The sequence below is a fragment of the Paramisgurnus dabryanus genome, chromosome 15, assembly GCF_030506205.2.
Source record: "Paramisgurnus dabryanus chromosome 15, PD_genome_1.1, whole genome shotgun sequence".
NCBI classification, from domain to species: Eukaryota; Metazoa; Chordata; class Actinopteri; order Cypriniformes; family Cobitidae; genus Paramisgurnus; species Paramisgurnus dabryanus.
Window position 1 is genome coordinate 29,322,972 of NC_133351.1, and position 18,658 is coordinate 29,341,629.

Genomic DNA, 18,658 nt, shown 5'->3' on the forward strand with positions numbered 1-18,658 from the left:
ACAACTTAAATAATGTTTCATTGTGTTTGCTAAAGCACACCTGGCTTGAACTCCTTTCGCTTTAGCAAAAACAAAGTTGTGATTTGTGCCAACCATTTTTTTTCTCCTGTCAGTATCTTTGGGAAAGCCATACATCAGAATCTCTTTCTCAGAGTAATTGGTGCATTCAAATGCCACACAGTAAACCAGAGTAAGACAGAACTATAAAAGTGTTTTAAACACAAATAATACAGACTTTGTATGTTTGATACTCTACATTGTATTTGTTTATTCACATAATTCACATTACAAGTTAATATTTACTGAAAATAGCTGAAAATAGTTGTTGATGATGTTCTAAAGTGATAGTTTGCCCGAAATGAAAATTCTGTCATTGTTTACTCTAGGACATGTTGTTCAAAGCCTGTATAAATGTATTTGTTTTGATAAACAAATACATAAAATTATTGTAAATGTAGACTCATTTCAGACAGTATATTTAATATTTATGTATAAACCACCAATCTATATAAATGATCAGTGGTATAGACATATATATTAATTTTACAGCACTTTTAAGAATGTCTTTATTTTAATGTAGTAAGGATAACTTTAACTCAAGTACGTATTTAACTTTATTTTATTAAATATTTGGGGTTTTTAATGCACTTGATTATTTGATAACAGATAATAAACGTTATAAAGAGAGTAAGAAAAGAGGATATCATTTCACTTAATACTTCGTCTCCTCTGTCCTCGTGTCTTTCCTCGCTTGTATCTTAGAAGGGTGGAACTAAGACGCGAGGAAAGGAAGCAAGTAAAGGAAACGAGGATATGCACAAATAAGAATTGAGAAGCCCCCTTTGTATTGCGAGAGGCTGCCTCCTTCTCATTTTCATCAGGTTAATTAGCTGTACAGCTGTACATCCAGCTTTTCGGCATTATTCTGTTTTTGTTATAAGCCAGAAATGACAAGGAGGCAGACTCTCGCAATACAAAGTCAATGCAGACGGATGGATTGTTGCCCGTTGCCCCCCCCCGGTGGGTGTGCTTTCAGGTTATGACGAGGCTTTGCACAGTCAGTACCACTTTTGCGCGGAAGAAGAGACAAAATACATGGATATTACATACGCAACCTTGGTACAATATTCTTGAATATGTTTATTTTTGTTGAAAAGGAGCTTCCAAAACATGTTTCTGGGTGTATTTTTGATTTTCCAGTGCTTCATTAAAATAACAAGTAAGTAGGCGGATACTTCATCACAGTAGTCCTTTGTGCTCTATATTTTGTCTTTGATACATTACGTTGTGTCTAGGGTATACTATCGCACACCGTAGTCACGGAGTGCGCGTACCCTCGTAGAACATGGTATGTTCACATTTATGTGAACTGCGCTTCTCTTGCGGTGCTACATTATGAGAGCAGGTCTACATCAATGCAAAATGCAGTTGAATACTGTTGCTTTTGCTGATGATCGTGTTGCACGCACGCAGTGGTTAAATTGGGCCGGAGCTCACCGGAGCGCAGTTCCGCCTCCTCAGGTCCACAACACACCCTGCCGGAGCTCAGCTCCGTCTCCTTCAGCAACAGGGTTAAATTGGGCCGGGCCAAATATTTGTAATGACATTCGGGTGGCGGTCGGTCGGGTTGAAATAAAGATGCCATTTAAACCTTTGTAATTTTGGACGGGATTCGTTTTACAGGGGGACCTCTGAGAAAATCATGCTCCGAATCGGTCATGTCTGTGTTTTTCTTTGCAACCTCTGTAAAAATTCCAGAGGAATTTACTTGCTGTTTTTCGCCAAACTTAGAGGTCTTTTGATAAATGTAATCCCGCCCGGATGCAAATATCTGTGTCTGCTCGCAACAGGCACGTGCACACATAGACATCAAAGGGGGCTTGAGCACCTGCCCTTTTTATTCCTGGAGAGAAAGTGCCCTTTTTTTCTGGGGTGCTTTAAAAAAAAAAAATATGATCTTTATTCATGTAACAACTGATGTCTGTCTGTTTCTTGTGTTTTTTACTTGTTGCTTATTTAATTTAACATGAATGTATTCAGGAATCATTTAAATGAGATTTAAACTCTTATATAAAGAAAAATAACGCTATTTGTGGCACACAAACGGTTAACAGATGAGTCCCGCCTCCAAAATTCACATCGCTAATATGATTGGCTTTACCTTTCCTTAGTCCCGCCTCTCTAACTTATTTCGCTTTATGATTGGTTTGTCTACACTCGTGCTGCATCATTCGCGCTTCAAGCGCCGAAAGCTCAGCCTGAACGAGACGCGATCATGTGCATGATTATGCAGGCAGTCTATCGCTAAGTGTGTGAGGAAGAAAACATTCTTATATTAACAGTTTTATGCACAAAATATTGGACAGGTTGTTACACATAACGATTCAGGGACATTGTTTCCCATGGCAATCCCATATTAACCTGAAGAGTTGCAAACTTGTATCCGTATAGTGTATGTAGTTTAAACAGACTGCTCATAAAATAATAAAGCACAAACAATAAAATAATTGCTAACTGCAGTAGTAAGCTTTTTTGTTTGCGTTTTTTATAATGGCTGTTAAATAAGTATAATGTGTTATATAGTGGAGTGCTGGAGTAGATTGGGAAGAAATCTGATGGTTCAGTATTTTACTTGCCCAGTCTGAATTTTCACTGACATCACAAAAAAGTAAAATATAAAGACATTTGTCATTTTAATTAAATGGTCTATTTTTGCCCTATTTGAAAGTGTCATGAATAATAATGTTGAGCTCTGCTCTGCTCTGATTGCTCTGCTCTGAGGCTCATGCCAGCTCACATTAGTAAACAGACCTTATATTTTGAGCCCTTATTAGAAAAACAAAAAATACATTTTGACAAAAATACATTTTGAGTAACAACTAACAACTAATCAGCTATATAGCATTTATTGGAATGTAGCGCTAACTCAGCAGTCACAACTTTGTTTTTAGCATTTTAACAAATTTGTAATTAATGTGTAATTTTGTTTTTAGCATTTTAACAAATTTGTTATTAATGTGTAATTTAATGTTTTCAAAACATGCACATTGGCTTCCTTTGCTGCTGTATAAACCTACTACTAAGGAGACCATGGTGTCTGTGTGAACTGATTATTTTGTAGACATATTTTAAAAAGTAAACAATTGCGTGAGTTTGAGGAAGATAAAATTAATTAACTTTTTTAATCTTTTTTTTAAAAAGGAAGTCAGAATTGCGTTAATATATACTTTTTGTTTAAAAAAAAAGAAAAATATATACATAATTATGAGAAGTGCCCTTTATTTCACTTGAGCCCCTGCCCCTCAAAATGTCTGTGCACGTCCCTGGCTCGCAATATCTTTTGAAAAAGCGGTTCTTTTGGTGTTTTGGCCAACACAATCTGCCGTATAGGTCTTGAGTCCTATTCAGATATGGATGTTTTTTTTTTCATTTGGCGGAATTAAATAATTAAATCAAGACGAGCTGAATATCATCCACTGTTAAGACTAAACACTGTAATATCAGTAACGTTATAAGGTATAAACTCAACCTTATTTTGTTTCAATCTGGAATGGTAATGTTAATTAATAAAGATAATAAATTGTTACTAATCATTATTCTTTGTAATTCTTTATAATTTCTTAATTTATTTGGTTTTTTATAAGCAGCCAGTTATATAACACACGGCTACTTTATATGATTTGTATAAGTAATTTGATTTGTTAAAATTAAATTAATAAATGACATGTTCTGTAGGCTAATAATTTTACATTTAAAGCAAAAAATAAAACTTTAGGCTGCAAGCACGCGATCTTCTGCAACGCCAAAACGCATGAAACAGACGCTCCTATCTCAGGAATAGCATGAGATTTTTTATCCCGGCCGAATCGGCCAAAATCACAGACGTCTTTTTTGCGGTCCAAGTTGCGTGCGGGTGCCGGTTGTTTACATTGACCTGCGCATCACTGGTACGCAGCCCCGCGTCTCACTCAGATCCTCAAGAATGCGCATTCTCACAGGATGACATTAGACATTGTAGAGATGCAGATAGAGAGGTAAGAGTGGAGCACACGTCGAGAAAACTTAATAGAAGTCTAGAAACAAATGATTAAAGTATGTATAGCCATATCACTCATCTCATTACAATATGTTAAAAGATAACACTGAATTTATTGTATAGTTTAATAAAACAATGTATTTTGATTATACAAATCAATTAGTACAACATAACTAAAGTGATTGTTTTACTGACCAGCTTATCTCTATGGCTAATTTATAAGACATATTGATGCTGATTCAGGATGTCGTTTTTCTTGTTAATTTAATCTTTTGGGTTATCTTATGCTTAGAATTAGTCAAGGAGGTTGAGTCTTATACCTTCTTTCAAAGTTTGATCAATTGTGCATAATAACATGTGCAACAAATGCATATAGGGTGTCAGACTCATAGACTAGCATAATTTAAAGTTTAGGTTTTAAAGTTTGGATCAACCTCTGACACAGCTTTAAAGCTGAAACTTGTAAGTGAATTGTAAAGTATTTATCTTTGTTTGAATAACTACTCAACCTTACCTTACACATCAATACTGGAAAAGAGCCCCTTTAGTGTAAAACACATTACAGTTTTTTTACAATCACTTTGCTACTATTTTCAGAACCTTGATGTCATTTTTCACAACTCTAGATACAAAACTCAAAACGGTAATCACTTGTAACACAGGCTGTCTAGTGTTCAAAACATTGCATTGTGCATTCACATCTTTAAAGACATCTTGCACTTGCACAATCATTGTTTCAAAACACAAATTTACTGTGAAATACCATGGAAACATAACTATAGATCACCCACACACAAGCAACTGATAGTTTCACTAAGTCATTGTTTGTACAATCATTAAGTATTGTAGAACAAAATTGGTGATACAGATTTCATTATGGTACATGTAGAGCAAATACATATCTGTAAAAGTTCTGCAGTAGTAGAGAGAATACGACAGACACATTGGAATCATTGAACAAAGTTTGTAATGTATTGATGAAAACACTACAGTACAATCACAACATAGGTCACATCATTTCACAATCTGCACTCAATCATCAGTAACAAGTTGCTAGAATATGCTAGCAATTACAAGGGCCTGCATCTATACAGTACAGTGATAATTGGTTCATGCTCCATGCTTATTGGTTACAATGAACCTCATTATCTTGAAACTTTCATGATTTTCAGTAAACATGGAAGATTCTTTGTCTGTTTCCATACAACTATTACGAATAATGCAACTGTTACTTATCATTTTGGGCAGTTGTATTGATTGATAGTTAGATCATTGTAAGAAAATGAATAGACACTTATTTGAAATGTGATGTGTGAATAGCCTTTTGAAACAGTAGTACTTTGATGTTAAGTTGTGTCATATTGAACATGTGATTTTGGTTGAATGAACAAATGATCCAAGTTTTATGTGTATTGTATCCAAGCAATTGAGAAAAGAGTTAAGAGTTTTGAAAAATTTGCATTTTGATCTTTGGTTGTGAGTTTTGTGTCTAGAGTTGTGAAAAATGACATCAAGGTTCTGAAAATAGTAGCAAAGTGATTGTAAAAAACTGTAAGTAATTTTACGGTGTGATTTTGAATGATGACTATTTACCGTAAATAAGGGCTCCCCCTCCCTACAAAGCCAATTTAACCACTGCACGCACGTAATTTTCTCTGATATCCCAGCAGATGTATAATAAAGCTTTGTTTATACTCGCGCTGGTCCGCAACGCAAGCCTCCGCGGATCGCGCGCGCGTCTCACCAAACGGACGAGGCGTTTATATATAACTATATACAACTAAGTTGACGCGCTCGCTGTTGCACTATTTTTGAACCACCAGGGGGCGACGCGAGCAATAAAGTCAAAAACAAACATAAAGAAGAGGATAGAAGAAGTCGTCCGCTGGAACAACCCTGGGCCGGGTTTCCCAAAAGCATCGTAAGGCTAAGTTGATCGTTAAAACGATCGTACGAATCATTTTAGAATTACGGGCCGTTTCCCAAAAAGCTTCGTAGCTTAAGTAGCACTTGAAAATCATCGTAGATCTACGAGTGGTCTGGAGTAATCGTTCATTCATAAGTGCATCGTAAGACAGCAGTGTTACAAGGTCACCTGCAGGACAACCAGCAAATTGCACTCCTGCAATAACGATAATGTAATGTTTTAAATGTAGGCTATATTTATTTATTGGGGTTTTCTTTGTTTATTTGTTTAAATTACTTTAATATCATATATTTAAAATTAAAACGAGAAATCAAATTTAATTGACTAAACATAAATTAATAAAGAAGGAAAACATATTTGGTACAATTTTGGTAAAAGTTGGTACTAGCAAATTGATAAATGGTTCCTACCAATTGCTGCTATAATTCCTCTAGGCTACAGTAAAAAAAAAAATGTTTTTAAGGGTATGGCATCTGATTAAAGAAACCAAATAAATATTTACGGTACAATGCAATAATCCCTAATAATAAATATAACATATTACAAATAATAATAATAATTCTAAACTATAAGATAAAATGCAGGAGGCATTTTGCAGTGGGACGAGTCCTAACTAAATATGTAAAAGAATATTTCATTATGAACAATTTTAAAACATTTAAAAGGTCATTGAACAATAATAAAAAATATTATAAAAATATTAGTGCACATCGGCTAATGATCATTAGCCTAAACAAGCTTCTGCTACAAATTCGAGTCATTCTATTGGTGACATTTCAGCACTTGACAAACGGATAGCGACTCGTAAGTAGCACTTAAAACCCAGCTGCGAACGATCGTTATACGTGCATCTTTGGGAAACGCACGTGAATGAACAACGAATGTTCGTTAAGTAGCTCGTAGAAAGCGCTCTTAAGTGCTAAGTTTAATCGTTATCGGGAAACCCAGCTCTGATGCTTTTAACATCAGAGTTTGAAATATAAATATGAGAAAATGAATAAAACAACAATCTTTTAAATATGTCTTTATTAAACATTATCATTTCATTAACGTTTTTTACTAAACAAACAGTACAGATATCTTAAGGTTTGTATTTTATTCCTCGTCTAGTGGTTCATTGAATACAAATATAAGCCAAACATTCTGAATCAAAGAATTCGTGTTTTAAACTGCAAAGTTTCCATACTTTATACTTACAGAGTGTCAGATAAATATATTGTTTTGCTTGGATTGATCAAAGAGATACGTCACAGGCTTGCCTGCTTGGACAGAATCGCCTCGAGTTCGGTCATTTTCGGATGCGGAGCCGAGCGGAAAGTTACAAAAAATGCTGTGCACACCGCCACGCGAAATGGGGTCTCGCGCACCCAACGCGCACGACCGCCCACTCCGCGTTGACGTCATTTTTGCCGTGCTCACCAACGCGCCCTTGCGGACGCGGCGAGCATAAACATAGCTTTATTAGACGGCGGCTTCGATTATCCAAGGACCCCTGATGAAAACCTTTATTAGACCACTTACATTTTGTTATCATTATTTCACTCTGTGTCCTTTTTATGCCAAGAAGCAAGTGATTTATTTAAAAAATAAAACATTCGAGTAAATTCACTTTAGAACAAACCAAATGCATCTTATCTCTATATGCTGCCCAGTCTATGCACAGTTTGAACACGCCTGCTCTAATGCAAAAACCTCCAAAAGTGTTGACTAACTTTCATATAATCGGAATAATGACATATTGGTATCATATTTCCATCTAAAACGGCGTGTTTTATTTATTTAAGTTTTAATAAATGACTTGTTTAATTGTGTCATTAATGCATTTTGCACAACAACTGCATAATCGTGTAAAATTAATTTGTTTTTTTGCCATCTTTACTCGAATTTATGCAAAAAAGAACATCAAACAAGAAAATAAATTCAAGTATACAAATCACACAAAACATAAAATCATAATAATTAACAAATTATTCTATTTTTTTTAACTATATTCAATGTCATTTACCTATTCGAAAAGGAGTGAGAAGAAAAAAAAAACTTATTTAATCCCACCCCTTCTCCACAACTCAAAGCTTACAATAAACGACCCTCATTCCAAATATTCATACATCTTGCTTCTTATACCTCAAAACAATACAAAAAAGTAAAAGCACATCAATTATATAAACCAAAAAGAAATCTAAAATTATTTACTATGAAAAAATGACCATGGCCCGGTTCCCCAAAACGTTCTTATCACTAAGTAGTTCTTAACCTATTCCTTAACCTCTCTCTTAACTCTATGGCACGATTCCCAAAACGTTCGTACGCTAAGTATATCTTCGGTAAGTCACACTTTCGTAAGGTTGGTCTGGACCATTCGTAAGCTCTCTCTTAGCGTTGTTTGAGCGCAAAACACTATCTTTAGAAATCAGCGCAGCGCAGTACAAGTCAAACTATGTTATGCTGACAGTGATTTTATGTTATGGACATTTTTAAGACTTATAATAAAATATGTTTGCAATGGATACAGGACTATTAATGCAGTTGACTTTATTTGGTATCAGAACTAATGAATCAAAGACGGCGCCTCATTGAAGTCTGTTCCCTCTATGTTTATAGCATTTTCATCACGTTACATTTATAATTTATTTAGAAAGATTAAAGATTTCAATTGGTTATACTAAAAAGCAATAATATCATGTATTCTATTAAACAATTTATTAAATATTTCATATTTGACAGTTTTATGTCTTTTATATATAGCCTGTCTTTTTCTTTTCTTTTTTTTCTCTACTGTTTGTTTTAAAACTGTTATGTTTCCAAACATAATAAATATATATTATACATATAATATGATTCATACTGTAAAAATAATTGACTTACAATCAAGAACAGTCAAGATACATTACATAAATGCACACATATACATCTCAGTAGCCATTAAAACTTTCAATGTATATAAAGAATAAACGTATAATGTGATAAAAATGCTATAAAAACACTACACTAAAGGGAAACATAGGGGGACAGACTTCCACACAACACCGGCCGCGTAACTGTTTAGTCCATGCCAATTTTTTTATTCGTCAACCCTTAAACCTTTTGACATTTTGCCTGATGTGGCTAAATAAAAAAATCGCCTTCCAAGACAACTCATTATGGAGCTGCTAGATCTTCTCAGACCATATTCTTTATCTAACTAGGTTGCTTTTTATTGAAAACATTAATGGTAAGCAATACCGCATTAAACAGAAATACTGCAGCTGCTTGCCAATCAATTCTGATTGTTAAGTACCTAAACATTCGTATAAAAGTGTGTTACATATTTTTTTAAAGTCAAAACCCATGTCAAGAAGCGGCACAAGTGGCACACAGGATAAGGAGGGTGGATAAATAGCGAGGGATACCCTGTTCGTCTACCCGTTAGCCTACTGACAATTTGATAATTTAATTAATAGTTTATATTTTACGGATAACTTAAACTATGTTAAAATAAATGTGACTGGAATAATTTGAGTAATGTTCCATTTGTATATAACGTGTTGTCTTTCTTAACGTCGTAATGCACCTTCGCGTGAAGTGGAAAATCGATCCCTGAGTGATCGATCGCAAATAATTCAGCACCTTCACTTGGGACAGCGCCATTGTACGTCGAACTTAGAGGCAGCGTGTTAAGAAGCTTCCTAAGAGACACTTCGGGGAACACACTTAGGAACATAAACAACTTTGGTAAGATATATCTTTTTGAGTCTTCTTAGCACGCTAAGAGTGAACGTTATCGGGGAACCGGGCCCATATCTTTATACCTAAATTTAAACTGATTTATTTTTGGGCATTGTTTTAATTCCTTGTTAAAACTATTCCATATCCTTACTCCAGAGCTTGAGATACAAAAACTTTTTCTCGTTGTCCAAATTCTGTTTATTTTAAAATTATCCCCTTAAATTATAACCTCCATCTCTTGCCCTAATAATATTTGAATATTTAATAGATTATTTTTAGCTTTAAACATTTTTTGGGCTGTCTGATACTTCACAATATCTATACATTTTTATATTTTTGATTGTAAGAATGAGTATGATCCCTATACCCAGCGTTGTGAATAATTCTTATTGCTCTTTTTTGGAAAAAAACTATTGATTGTTATGAACTTTTATAATTGTTGTGACCCCAAATCTCAGCACAGTAATTAATATAGGGTGAAACTAGTGAATAATACAACATGTGGAGTGATTTAAAATGCAAAACCTGATTTACCAACCCAGTCTCACCCCATGTCGTCAATATTTGACGACACTTGACCATTCGTCAATATGTGACACGGAGGGTATACCTTTCGCGTCATTTTTTGACGAACTGGGGACTTCAATACTATTACGTCCGTTGCATTCTCTTCTCCTATTTTCTTACCAATTTCGCGTCGGTTTAGGGTTAGATTTACATAATGACATCCCTACCCAAACCTAACTCTAACCCCAACGCCAGGTGACAACTGTTTCTAACCCCAACGCCAGGTGACAACTGTTTAATTTCGCGTACACTGTTTAATTTCGCGTACACTGTTTAATTTTGCGTAATCTAACCCTAAACCGACGCGAAAATGGTAAGAAAATAGGAGAAGAGAATGCAACGGACGTAATAGTATTGAAGTCCCCAGTTCGTCAAAAAATGACGCGAAAGGTATACCCTCCGCGTCACATATTGACGAATGGTCAAGTGTCGTCAAATATTGACGACATGGGGTGAGACTGTGTTAGATTTACTCTGTTTAATACTGCAATTGATCTTGATAATTTTGATTGTACATGATTCATATGTGATTTCCAATTGAGTCTGTCATCTATAGTTACCCCTAAGAATTTGTTTTCATAGACTCTATCATTTGTAACCTCATCTATTTGTATATTCACCAGAATATTCCTATTATAATTCGTAAACAACATTATTTTAGTTTTATTTAAATGTAATGATAGTTTATTTATTTCAAACCATGTTTTAATTTGTTCATTTCTTTAGTTACATTTAATATTAATTGCTGTAAATTTCCCCTGAACAAAATATATTAGTGTCATCCGCAAATAAAACCATCCTCAACAACTTAGATACTGAACATATATCATTAATATACAAAATAAACAGTTTGGGTCCCAACACTGACCCCTGAGGGACCCCACACTCAATGTCCAAACATACTGACCTAAAGTTTCCCAACTTCACAAACTGGTGTCTCTTACTTTAAGAGTACCCCTGATACCATACCTATCCAATTTAAATCCATAAAATATATAAACAACGAAAATGACATAAGCTATAGCCACGTGATTGATTTTAATTAGGGATGCACCGAAATGAAAATTCTTGGCCGAAACCGAAAACCGAAAATGAGGAAACAAGGCCGAAAAACCGAAACCGAAACCGAAACACCGAAATAAATTATTATGCCAATTATTAGTAAAAAATACATTTATGGCTATCACAATGTACTAACTTTACTAGGGGTGTGTGACAGATCACAAAAGTCACGGTTCAGATCACATTACAGTTTTTGAGGCACGGATCGGATTATTTTTCAGATCAGCAAAAAGGGGGTGGGGAAAATCTAATAACAAATAAAGAAATTACAAACATTTATAAAAAATAACAAAGCTGCACATTAATAAGGGCTAACATTAGCATAAGGTACAGAAATCGAATTAAATGAGTCATAACACTGTCTTTATTGTATAAATTAAATATATTATTATTTTTAGAGCTATTTGTCTCTTTGTTAGACTTAAGTAGGTTAATTGAGGTTACTGTCTCTTTAAATAAGCAGAGACTGGTTTATGACTGTAATCTATACATATACTTAAGACATAAACAAATGTTTTTATTAGAAAAAGAATACTGTGGAGATCATTTTGTTTATATGTGCCCTGTCAATAACAGAAAGATTTTACGTTCACTTGTTTGCATCTCACTCATGTATGCACTATTGAGGGCACTTAAACGCGCGCGCACACAGAGAACGAAGGCGAATCCCAAACAGTACAGCATAAAAACGTTACGTTGTTTTTCATTGCTTTATTCGTAAGTATGAGACACATTTGCGCGACTCTCTCTAAAGTTTACACACCAAGAGTTCTTATCTTTGAAGGGCGTACTCACTGTGATGATCACGTCTGGACCGGACACAACCGCATGTGCCTCTGTGCGTACTTTAGCGCCTTTTTGCGGTTAAATACATCCACGCCGCATACATGTTGCTTCAGACAAGCACGTGCAGGTCGCGGTTTCTGTTTGCGTCATCACAACATTTCGGCCGTATTGTTTCGGTGATAAAAGTCTTTCGGCCGAAAGCCGAAAATGCTCTTTTGGGCCATTTTCGGACGAAAATTTTCGGTGGCCGAATATTCGGTGCATCCCTACTTTTAATATTTAATTTAATATTGTGCATATTAAACAGATTAAAAAACAAATAACAGATTAATGGACGCTTCCTGATTTTGAGGTTGCATGCAAAATCCATTTGGCTCAAAAAATTTTTTATATTAAATTAACTTCTACAGTGCAATGTGTTGAATGCATTTAAAAGAAGAAGGAACCCTTATTAAAAATGCAATTACACTTCACTAAAGAAAAGAAAATTATGTTTCAAGCCCCTGCCCTTTTTGTCTCAAAATCCAATGTGCCCCTCTCCAGTAATAGTAAATAAGAATTACTGACACTAACAATAATAAAACAAAACAATTATATAAATATTTTTATCCTTTAGCGGAGGTGAAGCAGTAGCCGGAGTTTCATTTGGAGCACGCACTAGGCAGCAGTTACCCTAGACTCAATTTAGGCTTGTTTGAGATGCTCCTTGCCTCGCCTGAAATGTAGGTCAATAAAGAAACATGAAGAAACGCTTGGGTCCAGTTCAGGATGTATACCCTTATAAGGGCATTTAGCCACTCTGCTGCTAAAAACATTCAAATAAAGATGTTTTGACGGATAAAACAAGAAGACAATAAACTTGATTGGGATTATATATGGTATATCTGTGTTTTTACAGTCAGGTTGGGTATTTTCTAGTATATTTATTATAATACTACACTCTAAAAACAAACGGTGCTATATAGCACCAAAAGTGGTTCTTTGCTCGTAATCATAGAAGAACCGTTTTTAGTGCCATATAGCACCGGTGAAGCACCTGTGTAGAACCATATAGTGCTATGTAGAACCATATGTGGTGCTATATGGCCCCTATATGGTTCTACACAGGTGCTTCACCGGTTCTTCACCGGTGCTATATGGCACTAAAAACGGTTCTTCTATGATTACGATTCAAATCAACAGTTTTGGTGCTATATAGCACCGTTTGTTTTTTTAGAGTGTTTTAACATAGCCTTAAGCAGTGTGCAGAATACCTTTTCTGTTTCATTTTCCGATCCGTAGCCACATCAGCTCACATATGGTTATACAAAACACTCAACATCTGTTATAAAGTAAGTTTGGAGCAAAAACATGGTCTTAATCCCACTATTGGTCTCTGTTTTGATGGTGTGCTAAGCTAACATAGCGGTGTGTTTCAGCTATTAAAAATATTTTTTAAATAATTTCAAATAGTTAAGCTTATTGAAATGTTTCTTTTTGTAAGAAATGCATTTGTCAAAGAAGGTGAAGTGAGCCATTTAATCAAAGAAATAAGGAATAAAAAAACTATGAGTAGATCCGTTAACTTGCCGATTTCATGATTGCTAACACTTTCATGGAATTAATACATATATAAAGTTTACAACATGAAGTCCTCAAAATGAACTTGATTCTCGCTGTTTTGTTTGCTAAAGTAAATAATATTTTCCTAACTTTCCTATTTTACTAGATCTGACATTGTCAAGCTTCACACTGCATTTTAATCATGCCAATCTAGCGAGTGTTTATAAAGAAAAACTAAGAAATGAATGCGAAGTGGAATTGAAAAACAGACTGGCCCTCATTTATCAAAAGTACGTACACCAAATTTCCAGCGTACACCTGGCGTACACCCAAAACCACGATGACTTTGAGATTTATCAATATGGACGTTGGCGTACGGCACACTCAAATCCTATGCCAGCTCAGGAGGTGGTGTACGCACATTTTGAGTTAGTTCAGAAATGCGCAAACAATTCCTAACACCACAAAACGCACTGACAAACTAAAATATATGATATATTATGACCCACTGTAAAAAAAAAAAAAAAACATAGTAATTATACATTTCAGTGTTTATTTTTATGCAGCATGTACTTCAATGTTTAATTTGTGAGACTTTACCAAAGCATTTGATTGGTATGGATATGTATTCCTTCAGTTGAGAGCCTGGGCGCTTTACCTGACGTTTCAGGGCAAAGCATGTGAGCAGAGCGGAGCGGAGCCTTGAGCAGTGCGGTAATATTACCATCAAAGCGCCTCTCTAAAAATTCCGCTCGCTCAGCACCGCTCGTTGAACCCAGAACGCCCTTTAATAAGGTAAGGTAAGGTAGTTTTATTGTCTCCCTTGGGAGAAATTTGTCTCGGACAAGAGAACCGCTGCAGCGTTCTCACAACACAATAACAAACAGACATCACAATATAACAATAAATTATCTAAAAAAGAAGAAATTAGGTAAAAGAAAGAAACCAGTTGTACCAGCAACTGCATAATTTGGCGTCTTAGCAAAAGCTTCCAGTTCACACACAGGTTAACAACCGGCCTATAGCTATATTTCTGGCAAGAACCTGGTGGTTCACATATTTGCAACCAGCATATATGGCTATACTCATTACAAAAACTCATTAATTCCTAAAAACCCATTCTATTGCAGTTGCTTATTAATCAATTTGACTGACAGTGGGACTAATGGGAATAATAATTTGCTAGTTCGAGAATCTTTAAAAACGTCTAGCAATAAGTTATGGAATTCAAGCCTTATACATAAATGTAAAGTAAAAATCAAAGTTTAGATTGGACAGGAAGAAAACATTGAAAGGAAGTGCCGAGAGACTGTAAAAGTTAGCAAATATTCATCCTGGAATCTGAAGCGGCACATTGCAAGAAAGCACAAGGATGTGCTACGAAAACATGGTAAATAATGCATCAAAAGGTAAGCTTGTTACATACCATTCGATGATAAATAAATAGCTACACATGAATAGGTAAGGTAAAATGCTTGTGTTGAATGGAGCCATAAATCCGATCATGATGACATGCGGACAAAATCATGGCCACAAATTATCTTTTATGCTACATTATGGACACTTCTTTTTCTTATTTAGTCTAAAGTATGGCCATTAATTTAGAATTCGTTCCCAATATTCAACAGTTTGTTCCTTGGAATTAATTATTATAATATTTCGTAATTACTATTACAATTATTATTACTTCAAATTATGAATTAGCCTAGTAAAACATGTGGATGTCGTGGAAACAAATTGTTAATTTGAATTATATCCGGAGCTCCGTATCAAACTGGATCTTAGCTAACAAACAACTGTATGTAAATACAGAAAAACACACTATAAAAGTTACTACATCATTTTAAAATGATATTTTAAAAAAACTTAACTGAACCATTAAGCAGACATATAATTTAGATGTAGGCAACAGTAAATAATAATAATAATAATAATAAATAATTATTCTTCTAAATATCAATTAAGTGTCATTAATAATAAAAATAATAACACAAATATTACAAAACGTCATGCAATTATTAATGTATCTTTAATCCCGCTCTTTAAACTCCCAAATAAAACAATTTTGTTTCTTTCCACTTCCCTGGTTTCTCCTCTTTGCCGTCTTCCATGTGTCAATGTCGTAAAATGAGTGCGTGGGGGAGGTGGAGACTTGAATTTATATGGGCGTGTAATTCTAATGACGATCGTTTTCAGCCGCCGCATTTATGAAGGGCAGATATTGCTTACACCTGAATTTCAGAGGTACGCACAGCTTCATAAATCAGGCGGTGAGAGGAGTGTAAGCGTAATCTTACGCCAACATATACGCCCGTTTCTACGCAAGAATGATAAATGAGGGCCATTCTGTGTAAATCGCTCCTTAGCCTTACCCTGGAGTTGATTCACCCTCCGCGGCTCCGCCTATGAGTGTATTACTTTTTTTACCTGGTTAGGGTCTGGCTGGTTCTTGTCAACTGTAGAAGGGTGATACAGAATAATGAGATTTAGTTACCAGTGTTGGGGCTAGTTTCTCAAAAAAGTAATATATTACATATTACATATTACTCTCAAAAATAGCCTTACTTTACTTTATTACCCCCTGGAGAAAGTAACTAGTTATATTACTAGTTATATTACTAGTTAAAAAAAATTTCTGGACAAGAATGTTTATTTGGGCAAGCCACGGCCAAGAAAATAACCAAACACAAAACTCCCAAATCAATAAAAAGTTAAAATTTTATTAGATTAAATTTGACAACAATTTACTCATTCAAAATACAGGGATGACAACAGGTTGCAATTCATTTTAGATGGACACCTTTAAATGGACAGCTGATGAAAGAATGACAGTTCACAATAAATTATTTCCTGATAAAGACTTCCAAGAGTTCTTCTGTATTCTTAGCAGGAGGATACCATGATGTTAGTGCACATTATTTACCCACCCACTATACACAGCAATGCACAGCAAATTCATCCAACACCCAAACATATAAATATATAAATTTAACAGCGCAAAGTAATAAATACACAATCAATTCAATAAATATCATTAATATCACTCAAGCTAAAGACACAGCCTTCGTCAATTACGGTAAAATTGATATACAAAATTGATGGGATAAACAACCTGCACGCAACCCCTGTTTACATACAAACAAACAATGAAATGAGCGCCGGGAGACCGTGGCATAACCTGACATTCATTAAGGTCACCACGGCTTACTTTGTAACGCGTTACACCCAACACTGTTAGTTACACAAACTTAATATAATGTAAGAACAATGTATTGCATGTCATGTTAACAAGATGAGAAAGTTTATGAATGATTATATTGCTGTTTCATGCATTAATGAAAGAATGATTAATCAAACTGGAAATAAATATGATGAAAGCTACCAATTTTAAATTTTAAAAAGAAAAATGCTTAAAATGTTGTCTGCCTGTAAAAGTGCATTTCCCCAAAATTTTTTAAGCATGTATGTTTTAATTTGAATACATTTTTTATTAACGTAATAAAAATTATAGATTAAAAAACACTGTAATTTATTAATTGTATAGCCTTTGTCTTTGTTTTGATTTTGGGACAGAGAAAATGTCTTTGCTACGACTGTAACCTCGGTTTCTTGATGCTGAGTCATAAAATGACACTTTGGGAAGAACGGCACGGTGTTTGCACATTTGAGTACTCTGTAAAACTAACCTGTCTTTTGGAGGCGAGTGATGACGTCACAAGTAAGACGGAACCAGAATGTATAAAAGGTTTTGTAGTTTTTTTTTACACCATGGTTAACTCTTTCACCGCCATTGACGAGATATCTCGTCAATTAAGAGAAAATGCTTCCCCGCCAATGACGAGATTTTCCGTCTTTCTGCAATACCGCTATTATCCACCATGTGGCGCACTTCCGCAACTTATACAACCCGGAAGTAGCGCCTCACGTGAAAGAGATAGAACTCCGTGTATGTTTTAAAGATCGCTCTGCATCTGATCTCTATTAAAAGTCCTTCGCAAAAATGGAATTATCTCAGCTTTTTGCTTAAAATTGGGTGTTTTTGAAGAAACCTACCCATGTTTGAGAGATGATTACAAGAGAACTAATGAAGGTAGGATGAAAGTTTTTTTTTTTTTTGAAAGCAGAGGGTCTGTTCTTTCATCTGATATATTATTTGTTTATATATTTAAAGAAGAACATTTTTTTTTTGGAAGGCATTAAACTTTTGTGAAAATCATGAAAAATGCTGGCGCTGGCTGGCAACTTTTTTTTAAAATGCTGACGGGGAAAGAGTTAACATAAAGACACATACACATAGGAATTCACGCTGAGCTTCTTTACTAGCGTGCATAGAACTCAACTCACCAGGTTGACAACATAGTCTCATTAATCATATGCTTTATGCTGATGATTTGGTGGTACTGTCTCCTTCCAGTGCTGGCCTGCAGCAACTTCTTAGAATATGTTCTCAATATGGACTAATGTTTGATATAAAATTTAACTCTTTGAAGAGTGTGGTACTAATCGCCAGAACCAAGGAGGATATGAAGTGTGCCTATCCCTCTTTCTAATTGTCAGGTGAACCTTTAAAGCAGGGACGTGCACAGACATTTTGAGGGGCAGGGGCTCAAGTGAAATAAAGGGCACTTCTCATAATTATGTATATATTTTTCTTTTTTTTAAACAAAAAGTATATATTAACGCAATTCTGACTTCCTTTTTAAAAAAAAGATTAAAAAAGTTAATTAATTTTATCTTCCTCAAACTCACGCAATTGTTTACTTTTTAAAATATGTCTACAAAATAATCAGTTCACACAGACACCATGGTCTCCTTAGTAGTAGGTTTATACAGCAGCAAAGGAAGCCAATGTGCATGTTTTGAAAACATTAAATTACACATTAATAACAAATTTGTTAAAATGCTAAAAACAAAATTACACATTAATTACAAATTTGTTAAAATGCTAAAAACAAAGTTGTGACTGCTGAGTTAGCGCTACATTCCAATAAATGCTATATAGCTGATTAGTTGTTAGTTGTTACTCAAAATGT

General features: G+C 34.8%; 1 protein-coding gene across 1 annotated transcript in view; it reads left to right on the forward strand.

The window, feature by feature from the left end:
- The first annotated feature begins 1,026 nt into the window (after positions 1–1,026).
- Positions 1,027–18,658, forward strand: part of LOC135782605 (poliovirus receptor) — a 57,400-nt gene continuing 39,768 nt past the window's right edge. The window contains exon 1 of the mRNA XM_065292983.1: positions 1,027–1,219. Coding sequence (XP_065149055.1) covers positions 1,171–1,219 — 49 coding nt within the window. The 5' untranslated portion in view covers positions 1,027–1,170. The remainder of the gene's footprint in view (positions 1,220–18,658) is intronic.